The following is a 17,651-nucleotide window of genomic DNA, read 5'->3' on the forward strand; positions in this document are numbered from 1 at the left end:
CTTTGTCACCTAGTAACTGTAGTATTTCACATGGTATTGAATCAATGCCTGGGGATTTATTTCTCTTTAGTGATTTAATTGCATCTTTCACTTCAGCGAGTAAGATAGTAGGTTCTCTAGGGTAGTCAGAAGGCCACTGATTTTCTGCTGATACCTCGTTATTTTTATATAGCTCGCCACAGTAGTTTCGCCATGTTTCCAATATTTCATCAGTATCGGTCTTTAAATTACCTTCCTTATCTATTACAGACCACGTTTGAGGTTTAAATTCTCTGGTAAGGAGTTTGATCTTCTGGAATAAGTCCCTCAGTTCATTTCGACAGCCATGTTCCTCTATCTCTCTGCATATTTGAGAGATGTAATCAGCTTTATCTTTGCGGCACTGTTTTCTGATTTCTCTCGATAACGCTCTGTATTCATCGTTTGTTCCGTATCTAGTTTTATGTTCTTTTCTGCGTTGAATCAATCAACTCTAATATATTACCAGCCAATAAAACGTGTGAAAAAGGTGTCACAATTTGAATTTGATTGAATTTGAAGACAATTTAAATTGTAAAAGTCGGAGATTCAGGATGTTACCAGAAAGGAGTTCCAATAAGAGAAGTTTCTGATTTAAATAATTATTTACTATTAGTTTAATAGTGAATTTTGTATCTGGCACTTTTCTCTTTTCTTTAAGAGACGTCGCTACAGCGTCGTAAAAGTGGATTTTAAACTATTTTTGAAATTCCACTTAAATAGACAGTTTGGTTTCGCTTTGCTTCAGAGGTGTGTACGCAGCTCCACCGATGACGTCGTAAGACAGAAACATCTGTCCGGAGATTGTGTATCGTCTCTGTATCGAAAGGAAACATAAACTGTCTTTAATTTTAAAAATACATATAATTACCTGCATAGCTAATCTTTTGAGTTGAGCATTTCTTCTTACAGACTCAATATCTCCAACAGCCAAACCGATGAGCAGATTCATCAACAGGATCGGCATGAGGACCATAAACAATCCCAGTATCATAAATGCTGGAATAGGAAACGGTAGAAATGACCTGTCTTGTCCGTCATTGGTCAAATAGTACGGCTTAACGTAGGTGCCTAAGAAATCGATCTCTCCCAGCATCATGGAGAATGTCCGGACTAAAGACATCGGGATCGTTTTGAATGAGAGGTGTTCACCCTAAAATAAGATTTTACTTAAAGTTTTGTAATTCTCTTTTAATAATATTCTGAGAAAAAAAAACGGCGCGTGGTAATTGGGGAGTGGCGACAGAAGTGACTACTTCTTACAGCGCGGTATTACTATACTATGTGGGTGAATACAATTTTATGTCTGCTTGTTACTGAATTGTTAATATTTTTTATAATACCACCATACATTATTAACCAAATTGATCCAGTCGTTCTCGAGATACTACAATAAAACTATAGGTAATCAAATAAAATTATGTTTTTTAAACGTCATTTTATTTTTATTCTTCTTCTTCTTGAAGCACTACAACTAGGGGCATGTCTTGGCCGACTGCATAACTCGCTTCCATCTTGAACGGTCGTCCATGAGAGTTGGGTCATTGGGTAGCCGCATTATTCTTATATCTGACCATATTCTGACTATGACAAGTCACTTGCCACCATACAGTCATGATGTGAACAAGTTAGATTCGAGCTCAATGGTACCTATTAGAGCATGAAACATTGTATATTTTAACCATACATGTTTAATTTCACATCTTACTTCTATGTTTCTATGACGGATCAATTGTAAAGGGTTTTTACCCATATATTTTTTACTTTGGTGGTTAGCATGTTAGATTTACGTAAACACTGATGAAGATCGGTCATTTGATCGAAAACTAGTTCTGTTCTGTGATGTAGCAAATGTTCTGATTTTAACAATATACCTTTTTTAAAGAATTTTATCGTTTTTGTAATATATGGTATACAGCCAACTACAGGAAAATTTTTTCCCGTGGAAGTTTTCTTTCCTTTGCATTTGTCAGTGACTACGTCTCACAGCAATACGTAAGTACCAATATAATCATACATCTGTTTGCTGCTGAATTCTTCCTTTTATCTCTTCCGTGATATCGTTATCTGCGGTGATTTTTGCTCCTAGACATTTAAAACTCGGGCCGGCGTAGCTCAGGAATTAGTATGCTTGGCTCGAGTGCTGGTAGGCCGGAGTTCAAATCCTAGCGCCGGCAAGAACAACTAGACATTTTTAAAATGTCTATAGGCCCCAACGTCGACTCAGCCTGAATAAAATGAGTACCTTGGGTAAAACCAGGGGTAATAATAGGTGGTTAAAGCGTAGCACTAGCCTTGTTACCTTCATTGTATACCGTAGGCCCTACATATAGCAGACTACCCTGCTATAATCCCAAAGCCACGTTAGCGGTATAAAACGGGTGCCTTTTATTTATTTATTTAAAACTCTCCACTCTTTCAGAATCAAACGAAGAAAAGCTCAGATGTTTTGAACTAAAAATACTTAGAAAAATTTTCGGACCTCACCACGACATTAACACAAACCAGTATAGGATCAGAACCAAAATCGAATTAAAAGCACTATACAATGACACCGATATTGTCCAAGAAATTGGACTTGTCACAGACTTCATAACGAAAGACTTGTAAAACTGGTATGGGAGGAGATTCCTACAGGCAAAAGACCACTCGGACGTCCCAGAATGCGATGTAGAGATAACATTCAAGCAGATCTCCGGAAAACGAACATTCCATTTGACCCTAGGTTGATGGAAGACCGAAGACATTGGAAGAAAGTTGTACAGTCAGCCAGGACCCACCCAGGGTTGTAGCGCTACCGCTCATCATCATCATGATGATGATGACTCTTTCAGAGTTATATGGGTCTATTGTAACATTTTGCCCTATTCTGTCTCGTCTCTTTTGTCTGTTAATGCACATATAGTTTGTTTTCTCTTCATTGACCCTCAGACCATTTTTTTGGCTCTATCTCTAAATTATTGAATTCTTTTTTCACATTGTTGACTGTGTTTCCCACAATTAGCCCAATAAATGACCGTTTTGGAGTGTAATTTCCAGGGGCAACTCCGAATTGCATGAAAATTTGGATTTAGGTTCTACTTACCCTCCACTTCAAAGTTGAATTTGTGCCGTGGGTTGATTTTACTTGGGGGGTGACATTTACCCCTTCTCGGGGGGTGACAAACGCGTGTTTAACACCCTCAGCGCCACGGCTAGTTCACAAAAATTTCGTTCTGGGCCAAAATGTTTTTTTGAATGAATAGAGTTTTTTATGTTATTTTAGGGCGACTGAAGTAATTTTTTTATTTATTTGCAGTTTATTTTTGTATTTTTCAAGTGTGTATCATTTTCGATACACTGGCCTAGCATAAAGTTTTTCGAAGACTTTCGCGTAAGGGCCATATTTATGTATCAAAAAAGATACACAACTTGTTTTTAATATATTTTTATTTCTTTTCGGGTTCTGACTGACCAACTTCTTTGCTTAGAACATTAACCATTCTACAAAAACGAGTGTTCGCCTATAAAGATAAACAATTCGATAAAAACAATAGTGCTGGAAAGTAAAAAAACAATTCTACGAACAAAATAGTGTCATTGTGTACGTGTAAAGTACTGTAGTTGTGCTTTTACTGATTTAGTAGACTTTGATTAAGATGTATTATTTCTCAAGTGACGACTCTGACAATGATGGAGACTTTGAACCGGATTTAGATTCAAGCAATGATAGCAACACCGATGACAGTGACCAATGTAATTCAGTTGTCAACTTCCAGAAAGCGACACCATTCTTCTGCAGAACCTAATCTGGATGGCCAAAATTCTCAACGGCAGGATGAAGATAATCAGATATATTCAGAAACTGAATGGGTAAAACAAAAGATACAAAATATGTCTTGGCACATGCCCACTCACGATGATCCCCCGGCTATTGAAGTTACAGTACCGTTGTCCGGTATGAAAGAAATTTATGCAGGAATTCTAGCAGATGCCGACCCCATAGATTACTTTGGATTATTTGTGACTCCTGACATTATAACGAAGATAACTTGTATGCAACGCAATATCTTTTGTCCACAGATATTTCTGATCAATCACGACTACATGGGTGGAAACCAGTAACTGTCGAGGAAATACGTTCCTTCTTAGCACTTATTGGTTGGATGGGTTTGGTGAAGCTGCCTTCTATACAACATTATGGGAAAAGCCATATATTATACAATATACCTTTAGCACGCACAGTGATGGCCAGAAATCGCTTTGAAATTATTCTCAAATTTATACACTTTGCTGATAATGAAACTTGAAACAAAGAAGATAGATTGTATAAAGTTCGCGAAGTTATCGATATGTTTATCAGTAACTATCAGAAGGTTTTTACCCCGGGAGAGAAAATTTGTGTTGATGAGTCTCTAGTTGCTTGGAGAGGCAGGTTGCTCTTCCGGCAGTATATCCCATACAAGGCCGCAAAGTATGGCATCAAAATTTTTTAACTTTGTACTGAAAAAGGTTATACATGGAACCTTCTGGTTTATTGCGGCAAATCGAAAAACACTGAATCCGAAGTGTCAGAAAATACAGTTATGATTTTAGCCAAAGATCTCTTGGGCGGTGGTAGAACATTATATACTGACAGTTATTATACCAGTATACCTCTGTCTTATCGACTGAGGAAGAACAACACCCATTTGGTGGGGACAATTAGAGCAAACAGGAAATACATGCCAAAAGACGTGATGTGTGCCAAACTAAGACGAGGAGATTTCTCAGCCAAACAAACAGATGACGGGATTGTTGTTTTGAAATGGCGTGATAAGAGAGATGTTCGAATGTTGTCAACAAAGTCCTCGGCATTGAAAACGCTCCCTAATGAAAGTCGAACGGGACGAACTATTCAGAAACCAATATGTATTTTTGACTATAACGATGGTAAGTCGTCCATTGATGTTAGTGATCAAATGGCTACGTATTCCTCTGCATTACGGCGGTGCACGAAATGGTACAGAAAATTTATGTTCGAAATTATTTGGGGGACGAGTTTGGTCAATGCTCATTTCCTGTATAACCAGAACACTATCCGTAAGAAGCTTACTATAACGGAATTTCGTGAACATGTTCTAACTTCAATGGTTGTAAAATGTTCTACACAAAACATTGCTGGCCCATCTGGAACCATAAAACAAGATGTGCATCATCTAGTGACAAATGTCCAAGATGGCAAGAAAATCAGAGGGCGTTGTTCGGAGTGTTACAAGAAATACGGAAGGAAAGGAGTAAAAAATGCCGAAGGAAAAATTGTGAGAGCGTCTCAAGTAAACACCAAGTGTTCTGTGTATGACATCATTATTTGTAAAAAATGTTATAATGCAGCACACTAAATATAAAATCAATTTTTTCTAGTTTTATACATATTATATCTTTATTTTTATTTTAAGAATTCGTATATTTTTGTTCTTTCATTCAGAATAAATATAATTTTTTTAACACATTTGAGTATATAAATAATAAAAACAATAATAATATCTAAATATTAACTGATTATTGCAAAAATGGGTTCAAATAGTTATGTACTGCAATAACATTTTTCATAAGAATTTCTAGTTACATACAACCTATCTTTCATGTCTTAGGCCAAACCCAGTTATACCAGGAAATTGGCTTAGGCCATAACATTATTCTCTACATATAAAAACTGAAGAAACTGTGTTCTTTTAGGAGACACAACAGATCGAACACAACGAACCATGTGTATCTTTTGCGGTACACAGCGTTGAGGACAGTGTGTATCTAAAAGGATACACTGGCGCTGAGGGTGTTAAAATAAGACCGGAAATGAATAAATTGACTTATTTTAAGCACCTTTTGTTCTATAAAGTTTTTTACGTAAGTCAATACTTTGCTAGTTATTCGCGATTTAAAATGTTGATTTTTCGACAAAAAACTACGTTTTCAGACCGTTCTTCCCAAATAACTCAAAAAGTAAATATTTTATCGAAAAAAATATTTTTAGCCAAAGTGTAGCCTATAAAAAAAAAACGAAAAAAATGGTGTACCAGTAAAATCTACAAATTGAGTAGAAGCAAAGTTGTAGCTCAAGAAAAATACGTTCTTATTCGTCTAATTCCAAATCGAATAATTCAACGCGAAATCACCGAAGAAAGAAGCGTTTTTCGGGAAAACCTTATTAACATTATTAAAGTATCGAAAAAAAGCTTATTATTTGTTTTTTTTACAAAAGTTTACAGCATCAAAAATAAACGAGTTACACTGAAAAAAAAGTTGGCCCCTTTTTTTGGTAAAAAAATTGTGAAAACCTCCTTCTATTTAGCACCCTAAATTAAATTAATCGTTTGGCTTTACCATCTATTTTAAATGTATGTGTATTGTTTATATGATCTGTAAGTTTGATTGGTTTGAAGTGCTTATTTTTAAAAATATTTGGTTTTATATTAAAAAAAATTTTCTAAAAATTTTTGAAAAATTTAATTTTTTCAAAATAACTTAAAAAGTATTAGTGATAAGAAAAATCTTAAAGAGTAAAAAAATGTAGGTTTTGGTATTATAAATATGCTAGTTTCTTTTGTTTCTCCCTAAGACAAAAATTGGTTAAGATATGGCTGTTCAAAATTTACATACACTCGTGATTAGTGACCCATTCAAGCTTTCTCAATTATAACCCTTTCAAAAATAAACACTTTAAACCGGTGAGACTGACAGATCATATAAAAAATAGACAGGTAAGTAAATTGTTTGTAAAGCGATAGCGATTAATTTCATTTGGAGAGCTAAAGACGGAAAGATTTTCATGATTTTTTTCCAAAAAAAAAGAGGGCCAATTTTATTTTAAGCATAACTCGCTTATTTTTAATGGTAAAACTTTTGTTAACAATTAAAACAAAGCTTTTTATAAGCACTTTAAAAAAGTTTAAATGGGTTGTTCCCGAAAAGTGCTTAATTTTTCGGTGATTTCACCTTGAAATATTCGATTTGGACCTAGACGAATAGGAACGTATTTTTCATGAGCTACAACTTTGTTTTTATTTGATTGATAGACTTTACTGATACACCATTTTTTGCGTTTTTTATAAGCTACACTTTTGCTAAGAATATTTTTTTCGATAAAATATTTAATTTTTGAGTTATTTGCGAAAAACTGCCTGAAAACGTAGTTTTTTTGTCGAAAAATCAACATTTTCAATGGCAAATAACTCGAAAAATATTGACTTACATAAAAAACTCTATAGAACAAAAGTTGCTTAAAATCAGTCAATTAATCCATCTTATCTTGAACATATGTTTATTCACCCCCGAGAAGGGGTGACTGTCACCCCCCAAGTAAAAGCAACCAACGGCACAATTTCAACTTTGAAGTGGAGGGTAAGTAGAACCTAAATCCAAATTTTTATGCAATTCGGAGTTGCCCCTGAAAATTACACGGTATCGCCGAATTTCCCGTTCATTTACTGGGCTAAATGTCAATATCAATAGTTTGTGCTACATAGTAGCAATAATTTTTGTTACTTTAGTGTCAGAAGTTCTGTGCTAATTTGTGATGTTCTTACTACTTTCTCTAGGATTATATTAAAAAGGAGAGGTAACTGTTTATTTCAAACGATTCTGGGAGTTTGTTACCTATCCATACTCTGAATCTATAGCTATTTACACATATCTTAACGAGGTGGATAAGTTATTTTGGAATTGAAAGTTCTACCATTTACATCTTACATCTGATTCCTTTTAATGTTTTCTTACACTTTTCTGTAATCTGCGAATATGTTGTGGGTCTTTTAAATCCAATATTATATATTGAATTCCCTTTCAGATCTGGTCTATGGTCGATTTATTTTTTCTGAATCCGGCTTGGTATTCTCCTATGAAATTTTCTACAAACGGTGTTAGCCTACTTAATAGGTGTTCGATAACATTTTGTACGCCATATTAAGCACAGATATGCTTCTATATTTAAAGTACCTGGTTTTATTACTATTTTTTAATTTTTTTTTCCATTTTATCCTTAAAATAAGTTTCTACGTATTATTGTGTATCATTTTGTCAATCAAAGATAGAATAAAATTTTTATTTTTTTAATATAACGCGGGCACATAAATTTGATAGTTAGCTTTTAAGCAGTGGTTTTATCCTTAATGAGTTTTTCCCTGAAGAATTAAAGACATTAGTAAATAAAGATGTGACTAGACAATGTGTCTCGGGATTATAACTTTAAAACGGTTGTTTTGTTACGTACTAGGAAAAAAGCCACAGGTAATTAATTTATTTAGACAATAAATGTAGAGAAAGTTGGAATTTTAAGTCTCTTTGTTCAAGCCCCAAGTAAATTTGTAGAATTCCCGAAAAGTAATTATCATGAGTAGAAGTATTTGTTTGGAAAATGCATGGGTTTTTCGAATGAAAAAAGAAGAATGTGGAGAGAGAAATGTTTCTGATTGGCTTAGCAAATTGAAATGGGGACGAGAGAAGGTTGAATGTTCAGATAGTGTGGAAAAGGAGAGGATTATGTCACCGGCATCCGAGAAGAGCAGTCAAAGTTTTGTGAATAGTTCAGAAGCAAGTACCAGTGGTTGTTAGATAGTGGATAGTGTAGCTGAAAAGTGGAACGAGAGACAGATCAAATTGAGAAGAAATACCTCTTTGATTCTGTAAAGTCCATGGGAGAGAATATTATTGTGAGAAAGAGAGGAGAGAATTTTGGAGTTTTTTTTACGATTACTGGTCAAAAGAGGCCTGGTTCGTGTTTTGGAGAATTAGTTGCTGGTATGCTGTTGGATTGATGCTGAGAACGGAGAGGGCTTTGATGGTAGCCTAACATAATCAACAAGGAAGAGCTGTTTGGGTCAAGAGGAGACATCATTGTGTGTGAATCAAAAGGTCAGTCAATAATTTATGTGATAGATTTTCTTTATGTTCAGAAGTTAAATTTTTTATAAAAGCATAATATGAACTAAGATTCAAATATATCAAAAATTTAATAGGAAGTATAAGTAGTTTTACGAATATCTAAATTTGTTTGTTTAGCTTGTTTTATCAATAGTATCGGGAACAAACCGATAAATATTTGTTGAATTAAAATTAATTTATGTAGTAAAAGTTTTATTGGGACAGTTATGCCCACAGGATTTAATTGATAGATTTTCAGAGTATTGCTTTTGATAATAAAAGATATTTGTATATGCTTATTTTTGGTATTTCTATTAATTTCCTTTTCCTATTTTATCCCGATAAGGATCAACTAAGAGATACTGAAGCCACGAGAAAGGATAAGTAAAACATAAGATAATTTAGTTATTTTTTTGTATGATAAAAAGGCACCCTGAAATTTTTCTTAATTTTTATGTATGATTTGCGACAATTGACTAATTAATTAAATAAATATACTAATTATTATAAAAGTAAGAGAAAGCAGATTATAACAGTATGTATATTATGAATATTACTATAAAAGGCTACTGCACGCGTCTCAATATTTCGCGTCACGCTAAATATTTTTCGGGCAAAATCATCTACCGAGCGATAAGAAGTATTCACTTCAATAGAAAAGCAACAACATCACAGTACTTACCCTCGAGAGCAAAATGTAGAAAGCCAATCCAAAAGCGATGATAAGTATCGAAAACACCATCAGTACCTTAATGAGGGTCTGCAGGATCTCCAAAAACATCACCACATAGATACCAACTTGATCGAATCGTTGTAACAACAGTAAGAGATTGAACCAGCTCAAAAACACAGTCATTGAAGCGCAGGAAAACTGCAAGTCATACATAACTCCTCCAAATATGGGCAGAACCATGATAAGTGCCGACATGTACAGCAACCACGTCACCAAGTTGATGGGATCCATGCAGTAGAGGAATTTTTGTTGGTAAAGCTGAAGGGATTCTCTGAAGATGTTGATGCCTATGTAGACGAGAATTGCTAAGGCACTGATGTACATCATTGGACTGATTCTGATTGCTAGAATAAGTTTCTTTTGGTGCTCTACGTATTCCTACAATATAGTGATTAGTAAATATACACAATTTATGTTAAGAATAAAATATGTTATGCCTATAAATATACAATTTTACGTGCATACATGGGCTCACGGAAGAAATCAAAATCAATGGCGGAATTAGAGAAGGTGACAGCCTCAGCCAATGTCTCGTTAATTTGATAATAGATGAAGTTATAGCTAGTGTTAACAAAATGACGGATACATAATGGGTAACCGAACCATGAGAATACGCTGCTACGCAAAAGATGCCATCTTAATAGCATCTTAAACGAAGACGATTTACAACGAATACTACAAAAATTTAAAATAACCGCCGAACAGTATAATATAACCTCAGACTATCAACAGAGAAATTCCAATCTATGGTAATACATATCCAAGTACCCCATTAGATGTAAATTAGTAGTGGATGACAATGTTTTAGAGGCTATAACTTCGTTTTTCAATACCATTTATACCAGCGGACAACTACCTAATGGTTGGTCTAATTCACTGTTTATAGCTCTACCTAAGAAGACAGCAGCAAAAACCTGTGCTGATTATAGAACCATCAGTTTGTTAAACCACATATTGAAAATTTTTCTGAAGATAATACATGGTCGTATCTACAATAAATGCGAGGAATACCTGGATGACACACAGTTTGGTTTCCGTAACGGGTTTGAAACGAGAGAGGCACTGTTTGGAATGAACGTACTTGCTTAAAGATGTCGAGATATATTTGTAGACATATACTGTTGTTTTATTGACTTTAAAAAGGCATTTGATCGTGTTAAGCACTCTATATTGATCGAAGCTCTAAAAGACATTGGCTTGGACGGCAGAGATGTTCGAATAATTGCAAATTTATATTGGAATCAGACAACTACAGTGTTAGTAGATGGTGTGGAAATACAGGCTCTTAATATTAAAAGAGGAGTACGGCAGGGATGCCTCTTGTCACCCCTGCTTTTCAACGTTTACTCCGAAAGAATTTTCAGAAAAGTAATTTCTGAAAAACAAGAAGGAATACTTGTAAACGGTGAAGTCATCAATAATTTGCGATATGCGGACGATACAGTACTCTTAGCTTCTAGTCAAGAAGATGTGCAAACACTACTTGATAGTGTCGTTGAGAGTTGTAGGGAGGCAGGTCTGGATCTGAGCAGGCTAGAGCCGCTTTTAGAAGGATGTCCAAGGTGTTATGTAACAGAGACCTAAAATTGGCATTGAGGATCCGCCTACTTCGCTGCTACGTGTTCTCGGTCTTACTTTATGGTGTCGAGTCCTGGACTGTGAATAAAATCGATCTAAGTCGCCTTGAGGTTTTCGAAATGTGGTGCTATAGAAGAATTTTAAAAGTTTCCTGGGTGGAGAAGATTCGAAACTCCATAATACTAGAACGTCTCAGCAAGACTACTGAGATCACAAAAAGCATCAAGCAAAGAAAGCTGTCCAGGACGAAGAAGAACCTCATGGTTGAAGAACTTGCGAGATTGGTAGGGTGTTGATACAAGCATGCTATTTAGGGTGGCAGTAAATAAAATTAAGATAGCTGTGATGGTAACCACCGTTCTGAAAGGACATGGTACATGAAGAAGAAGAAGACAATGTAATCGAACAGGTAATGGATTGTCGATACCTGGGTGTGGAAATATCTAGCGACAGGCATCTGTGACATGAAACAAACTAGCAGGCAACGAAAGCAGCTAGAATATCTGGATTCCTGAGCGATATCATCTGACGGAATAAATATACGAGCATGAAAAGCAAAGTCCGCATTTACAAACAAGTGCAAAGGCACATGTATCCATTACGTTGGTGAGCACCGCTCCAGAAGCACCACCGTATCCATTATGTGGAGCGGTTACACGGAGCACGGAGCACCAACATAATGGATACATGCCTTTAGACTAGTACTGATATACGCAGCTGAAACAAAGGCTGAGACAACAAAGACCAAACAAATATTGAGATCAACAGAGATGAAAACCCTAAGATCCATAATAGGTATCACACACAGAGATAGAAACGAAGACACATTGAGAGAGCAAGGCGTTCTAGAATTAGTGCGATGGACAAGAGCACGACGACGCATGTGGAGAGGTCACGTATATCGGATGGATCCTGATCGTATGGCGAAATGGGATCGTAAGACACAGATTCCCAACTCCAAGCGACAGTAGAAAGACCCAAAAACGATGGTACGAGAGCTGGAGCTCCAGATCGCAGCAGAGACTTTAACAAAAGAAACACGACATAGTCTTATTAAAAGAAGAAGAAGATATTAAAGTAACACTGAATAGTATAACTCTACTAATACTTACTGCATGACTCATATTCGTTGTGTTAGCAAGTGGAGTTACAACGTCTGAATCCTGTTGCATTAATTGTGAAGCAAATCCTGTTATAAAACCCAGAAATACGCTGTAAAATGTAACGTTAGCTAAATGAAAGTATTTTCCGTAAGAGTTCCATTTCATTTGTAAATATTTTTGACTCAGAGGATGAGCAAGTAGTTCTACTCTTCCATGTGTAACCATTGCCTAAAAAAGATACACAATAATAGATTAAGTTTCTATTTTCTAGTTTGTAACCTTCAGGAAGAACATCATGGCTCTAAAATCTCCGGGAGTGGTATCAACAGACTACCTCTAATCTGTTTAGAGCTGCTGTAAACAAAGTTATTAGTGCCAATATGATCGCCAACATTCGATAATCGAACAGGGTACTGAAAGAAGAAGAAGTGTCGTGATGCTTGCTTAAGACTCGAGATAGGATAGAATAGTGGTGGTTACCCAATATTTGTGCTGCTCAAAGAAGTCTTCATAAACAGGTTACCAGATATACAAGCCATTGGGAACAATTCTTGAATCCGCTTGTTTGGCTTTGCAGATTGTTACCTACGGTATTTAAGAGGTATAGTTTCTAGACTGTCAAAATACTGATCAAGACAGTTTTTCACCTAGAAGATTAGCTGAAAGGGCCAGTGAATACATTCCTTACGTGTGACAGTTCATCTTAAGAATGTCTTTGTCGAGGATATTTAAGCTCTCCAGGTTCCTAGGACGCAACTGTTGAAGAGAGAGTGGATCTGAATCTTTTCAACTTCATACTTTAGATTGTTTTGAATATCAACGTTCCAGTTGAGTTTCTTGACTGCTTTTACAACTCGGGGTGAGTCTTCGCCTCAGCTATATGTTCTATACAGTGTCAATTTAGATTATATTTTTAGGAGCTTAGACCTTAATAACGATGAAAGGGAGTATACTGCTCTATACTCCGCAGCTATTCTTGCCGAGACCACTTTTTCTATGTGACTGTCATCTGTTATAAGATATTAAAACTCTTTTATTGCTTCGAAGTTGTGGTCATTCATAGGAATGTTCTGCCTAACTTTTGGTGTTGGACTCTTGGATATTAACATGTATTTCGTCTTTTATTTATTTATTCGAAGACCCAGATTACCAATTTCCTGCTCTGGTTATGAAAACACCTCTCTTACGTCTCTTGAAGAATGGGCGACTGCATCTAGAATCTAGATCATCAGCAAAGGCCAACAACAGTTTTTATCATCGATTCGCAAATCTTAGTAAATTTGTCGCACAAATAGGACATTGATGGTCTGAAATTAAGCCCTTCTTCGCGGAGCAGTATTTGATTTTCATCCTCGAGAAGGACGCGTGATAAATTGTTGATTCTCCAATTGATGGGCTCGGGACAGGTCAGACAACGTGCGCCCCTTGAAGTTGACTTCTTTTAGTTTTCCGCATTGCGTTGATATTGTGGAGGTTGCCTACTGTCCTCTGATCTTGTACGTTGTCTGCAATTACGTTGAAGGTGGCCGAACAATCCACAATTATAACACTTTGGGCGCCCCTGACGTTTTTGCTTAAAATATTCAGCTATTGGGCCAAGATATTTCTCGAATTGGGAGGCCAATACCTGGGGCAACGTATTTAGATCGCCTTCTTCCACTTCAGCAACACCTCTTATTTGATGGACTTTGCGTTGATGGCGGGACACATTCTTCACGGCTTCGTACTCCAATGCTGCGACAATAGCGTCCTTCAATATTTGGTAGCGTCCTCTTCCTAGTCGTAATGTCTGCTGGAGGTCTACATCGCGCAGGCCATCAAGGAAACATTGGATGGTAAACTGGTGTAGAAACTCTTCAGGGGCTTCAGGCCAAGCGAGTCGTGCCATCTTTTCTACTTCTGCTCCGTATTCTTGCACAGATTCGTTGGAGCCTTGGATACGCACTTTTAGTTGGCTCTGGTATACTTGCTTTAAATATTGGCTGCCGTATCTTAGTTCTAGAGCCGATACGACAGTCTCAAATTTCTTTTGTGCGTCCTCTGGAATGTTTTGGAGGATTTCTACAGCCTTACCTCCAAGTGCTAATATGAGAGCAGTTGCCTTCCGTTCATTTGTCCATCCATTATTTTGTGCAGCAGCTTCGAATTGTCTTCTATACACTGGTCAGAAGATTTTGCCGTCAAATGTAGGAGGCTTAATTATTACATTGACAGGGGAACAAATCACTTCTGGTTTACCTTCAACTCTCAGTTTCTGGGACTTTTCAATTTCTAGGCGGATATTTTCAAAAGTTCTCGTTACCTCATCCTACCTTTTTTATACTAAGCCTCTTGTTACTTCAATCTCTTTAATCATGTCTTCTTTTGTCTCTTCGATTTCTTTTTTCATATCTTCTTTTGTCTCTTCGATTTCTCTTTTCATATCTTCTCTACTCACTTTTGAAGTCTCTATTTTTGAGGTAAGTGTCACGAGCAACTCTCGGTCTTCCTGACGACGTAAATTTTCTGCTTCTTTTTCTTCTTGCCGACGTTTTTCCATGGCGGCAATCATGTCTCTAATTTCTTCCATCGTCTCGCTTCTTGTTTTCACCATACAAATTCTCTTAATCCCACTTTACTCCTGACACCAATTGTTGTAATTCTAGATGAGTTCAGGGATTAAGTGAATTATTACTGTGTTTTAAAATAGCAAATCGTAAAAAGAAACTTCAAAATTACTATACTTACGTTTAATGCTGGCAGTGGCTCTCTTTTTGGGGCAGGTTTATCTTCTTCTGTGTCAGGAGTAGTAATTGAACATTGCAAACTATTGAAGCTATATTTAATCTGCAAATAAAATATTGAATTTGATTGATTTTTTTCTTAACCTATTGCATTATAATTCCTTACATAAAAGGATTTTGAGTCCTTCTTGCAATTTGCTTTTGTTATGCATTTATCTTGGACTGCCTCAAATACTCTCGGCATTGAAGCGATTAGAGCCAGTGTTACACAAGGGTGTTTACTAGATTTTAAGTTTAAAATTTCTTCAGCCCTGAAAATATTAACAAAAATTACGTACATGACTTGGATACTTAAAAAATTATTATTGGAAATATAATGGACACAATCAACAAAATAATAATTGAAAGTGTAGAGAAAACAAATAGATGGGAAGTAAATATAAAAAACTCTTTAAAGACGACGAAAGACTGGAGACAATAGAAGCAAGAGGTAGAAATCGACTTACAATTGTTCCGTTGGTGTGTTGACGGAATCAATTAAACGGAATTAAAATAAGTGTAAAAACAACGAACATTTATTTTGGGTAAACAAGCGTGTTTCGTTTATATCTCTTAAGGGTTTGTTATTTTTGCGAGGGTGTGACTGAACTGCGTACCCGCTGCGACGATACTGGCCGAGATCACAAAACTATTATGTCATCATGTATGTGGTTCTACAATATGGCTAGAAAAGGAGATAAATAACTAAATCTGGCGTTTTAAAAGCTGAGACCCTTTCTGTAGTTTTAAGAAGCGTCTTCGAATGCATTTAAAAAGTGATTTATTGACATAAGGTCTGATAAGATAACTATTTAATGGGGAATTTGTTTCCCAGAAAAAAACATTAATTTTATACAATCTGGTTTTGTATTTTAGGAGCGAAACACATGTGCATTTTAAATGACCCATATTATTTTCGTTAGAAAAGAAAGTTAATATTTAAAATTAGCAATTAAAAAAATAATAAATGAAGCGTGTCGCTATACAATTATTATAAAAGGGGAAATTGAAAAAGCCCTAAAACATGTTTTAAAAGTCTTCTTGCGAGTAATACATAAACATCTATAAAAATCTAGACGATAGAATAACAGAAAATCAGCTGGGATTTAGAAAAGGCTTTAGCACTAGAGAGGAATCATTTACTGTATAAACACTCTATGACACTCTTCTAGTATGACACTAGAATAGTGTCAAGATGTCAACTGTGACGTATTTATATGCTTAATGATTTATAAAAAGGACTATCTAAATTAAGACTATACATGCCAATTATTCACTTAGTTGTTACATATGGAAGTGAAACATGGACTCTACATCAGCATGAATAATCTGCTGGTATTTGAAAGGAAGGTTCTCAGAATGATATTTGGCCTCCAAAGAGATGAATTGAGAGGAAAGTGGAGAAGGCGCCGCAATGCTGAATTGGTGACTCTGTATGGTACTGAAAACATCGTCGGACTTATAAAAGTTAACTGGATGAAGTGGGCAGGCCATGTGGTAACATCAGAGGAAGACAGACTGTGAAAGCTAGTGTGTTTTGAGAGACCAGACGGTAGGAGATCAGTGTGTCGTTCCAGAAAAAGACGGAGGGATGTAAAGAGCATATAAAGAGCTTAACAGTTTATAGACATCAGATTTATTGTCGACTCTTTTAATATCCATTTTACCTGTCCTCGTGAGTTACCATCGCTAGAGCTGCTTCTGGAAACTTATAGTAAATAGCATAGTCGATAGCATTCATATCCATTTGATTGTACAGCAGTTTACAACCGACTGATAATAGAAACGCAATAGCATTGGGTTGGTTCTCCATAGTTGCTAGATGTAATGCAGTGTTCTGAAAGAAAAATAAATATTTTACTCGAATAGTATAAAAAAAACTGTGACAATATTGATAAAGTTTGATGGCTAATATAAGTTGTTCATCATCATCAATGGTGCTACAGCCCTATGAAAGAGCCTCGACTTTCCCAAGTCGGTCCTATCCATTGCCTATCGACGCCAGTCAGTCCTATTCATTGCCAACCGTTGCCAGTTTGCTGCCCCTATTTTTCTCCCATCTTCATCTTTACCATCCTTTCCTCTAAGTTTTGGCCTACCCCTATTTCTACTTCCCACAGGTTGTGACATAAGGATTCTTCTAGGAGGGTTGTTATGCTGTGATCTTGCTAGATGTCCTGCCCATCTTAGTCTTCCTATTCTTATAAGAGATACTACGTCTTTACCACCAAATATATGTTTATATCTGTGGTATACCTCGTAGTTGTACCTCCTCCTCCAAACATCATTTTCACAGAAGCCACCGAATATTCCTCTTAGGATCCTTCGTTCAAATATAAGCAGGAGATTTTCATCTGTCTTAGAGATGGTCCATGTCTCCGATCCATATGTCAAAACTAGTTGTATAAGGGTTTTGCATATGGTTATTTTTGTTTTTTGGCTTTCTGCTTCTCATATGTCTACTCAGTCCAAAATAGCATTTGTTCGCTAGGATTATCCTTCACTTGATTTCTTCCGTCATGACATTCTCCTTGCTGATGAGGGAGCCTAAGTATGTGAATTTGTCCACCACTTCAAAGG

The 17,651-nt window shown here is 36.1% G+C and overlaps 1 protein-coding gene across 4 annotated transcripts in view; it reads right to left on the minus strand.

Annotated features, from left to right (window-relative positions):
* LOC126891999 (transient receptor potential cation channel subfamily A member 1) overlaps window positions 1-17,651 on the minus strand; it is a 313,637-nt gene that overhangs the window by 18,664 nt on the left and 277,322 nt on the right. For all 4 annotated transcript variants that reach the window (XM_050661383.1, XM_050661382.1, XM_050661384.1 and 1 more), the window contains 6 exons: window positions 16,739-16,908; window positions 15,199-15,343; window positions 15,037-15,135; window positions 12,319-12,537; window positions 9,578-10,006; window positions 890-1,171 (listed from right to left, as the gene is read on the minus strand). In XM_050661383.1, coding sequence (XP_050517340.1) covers window positions 890-1,171; window positions 9,578-10,006; window positions 12,319-12,537; window positions 15,037-15,135; window positions 15,199-15,343; window positions 16,739-16,908 — 1,344 coding nt within the window. The remainder of the gene's footprint in view (window positions 1-889; window positions 1,172-9,577; window positions 10,007-12,318; window positions 12,538-15,036; window positions 15,136-15,198; window positions 15,344-16,738; window positions 16,909-17,651) is intronic.

Source organism: Diabrotica virgifera, chromosome 9 (genome assembly GCF_917563875.1).
Source record: "Diabrotica virgifera virgifera chromosome 9, PGI_DIABVI_V3a".
Taxonomy (NCBI): Eukaryota; Metazoa; Arthropoda; class Insecta; order Coleoptera; family Chrysomelidae; genus Diabrotica; species Diabrotica virgifera.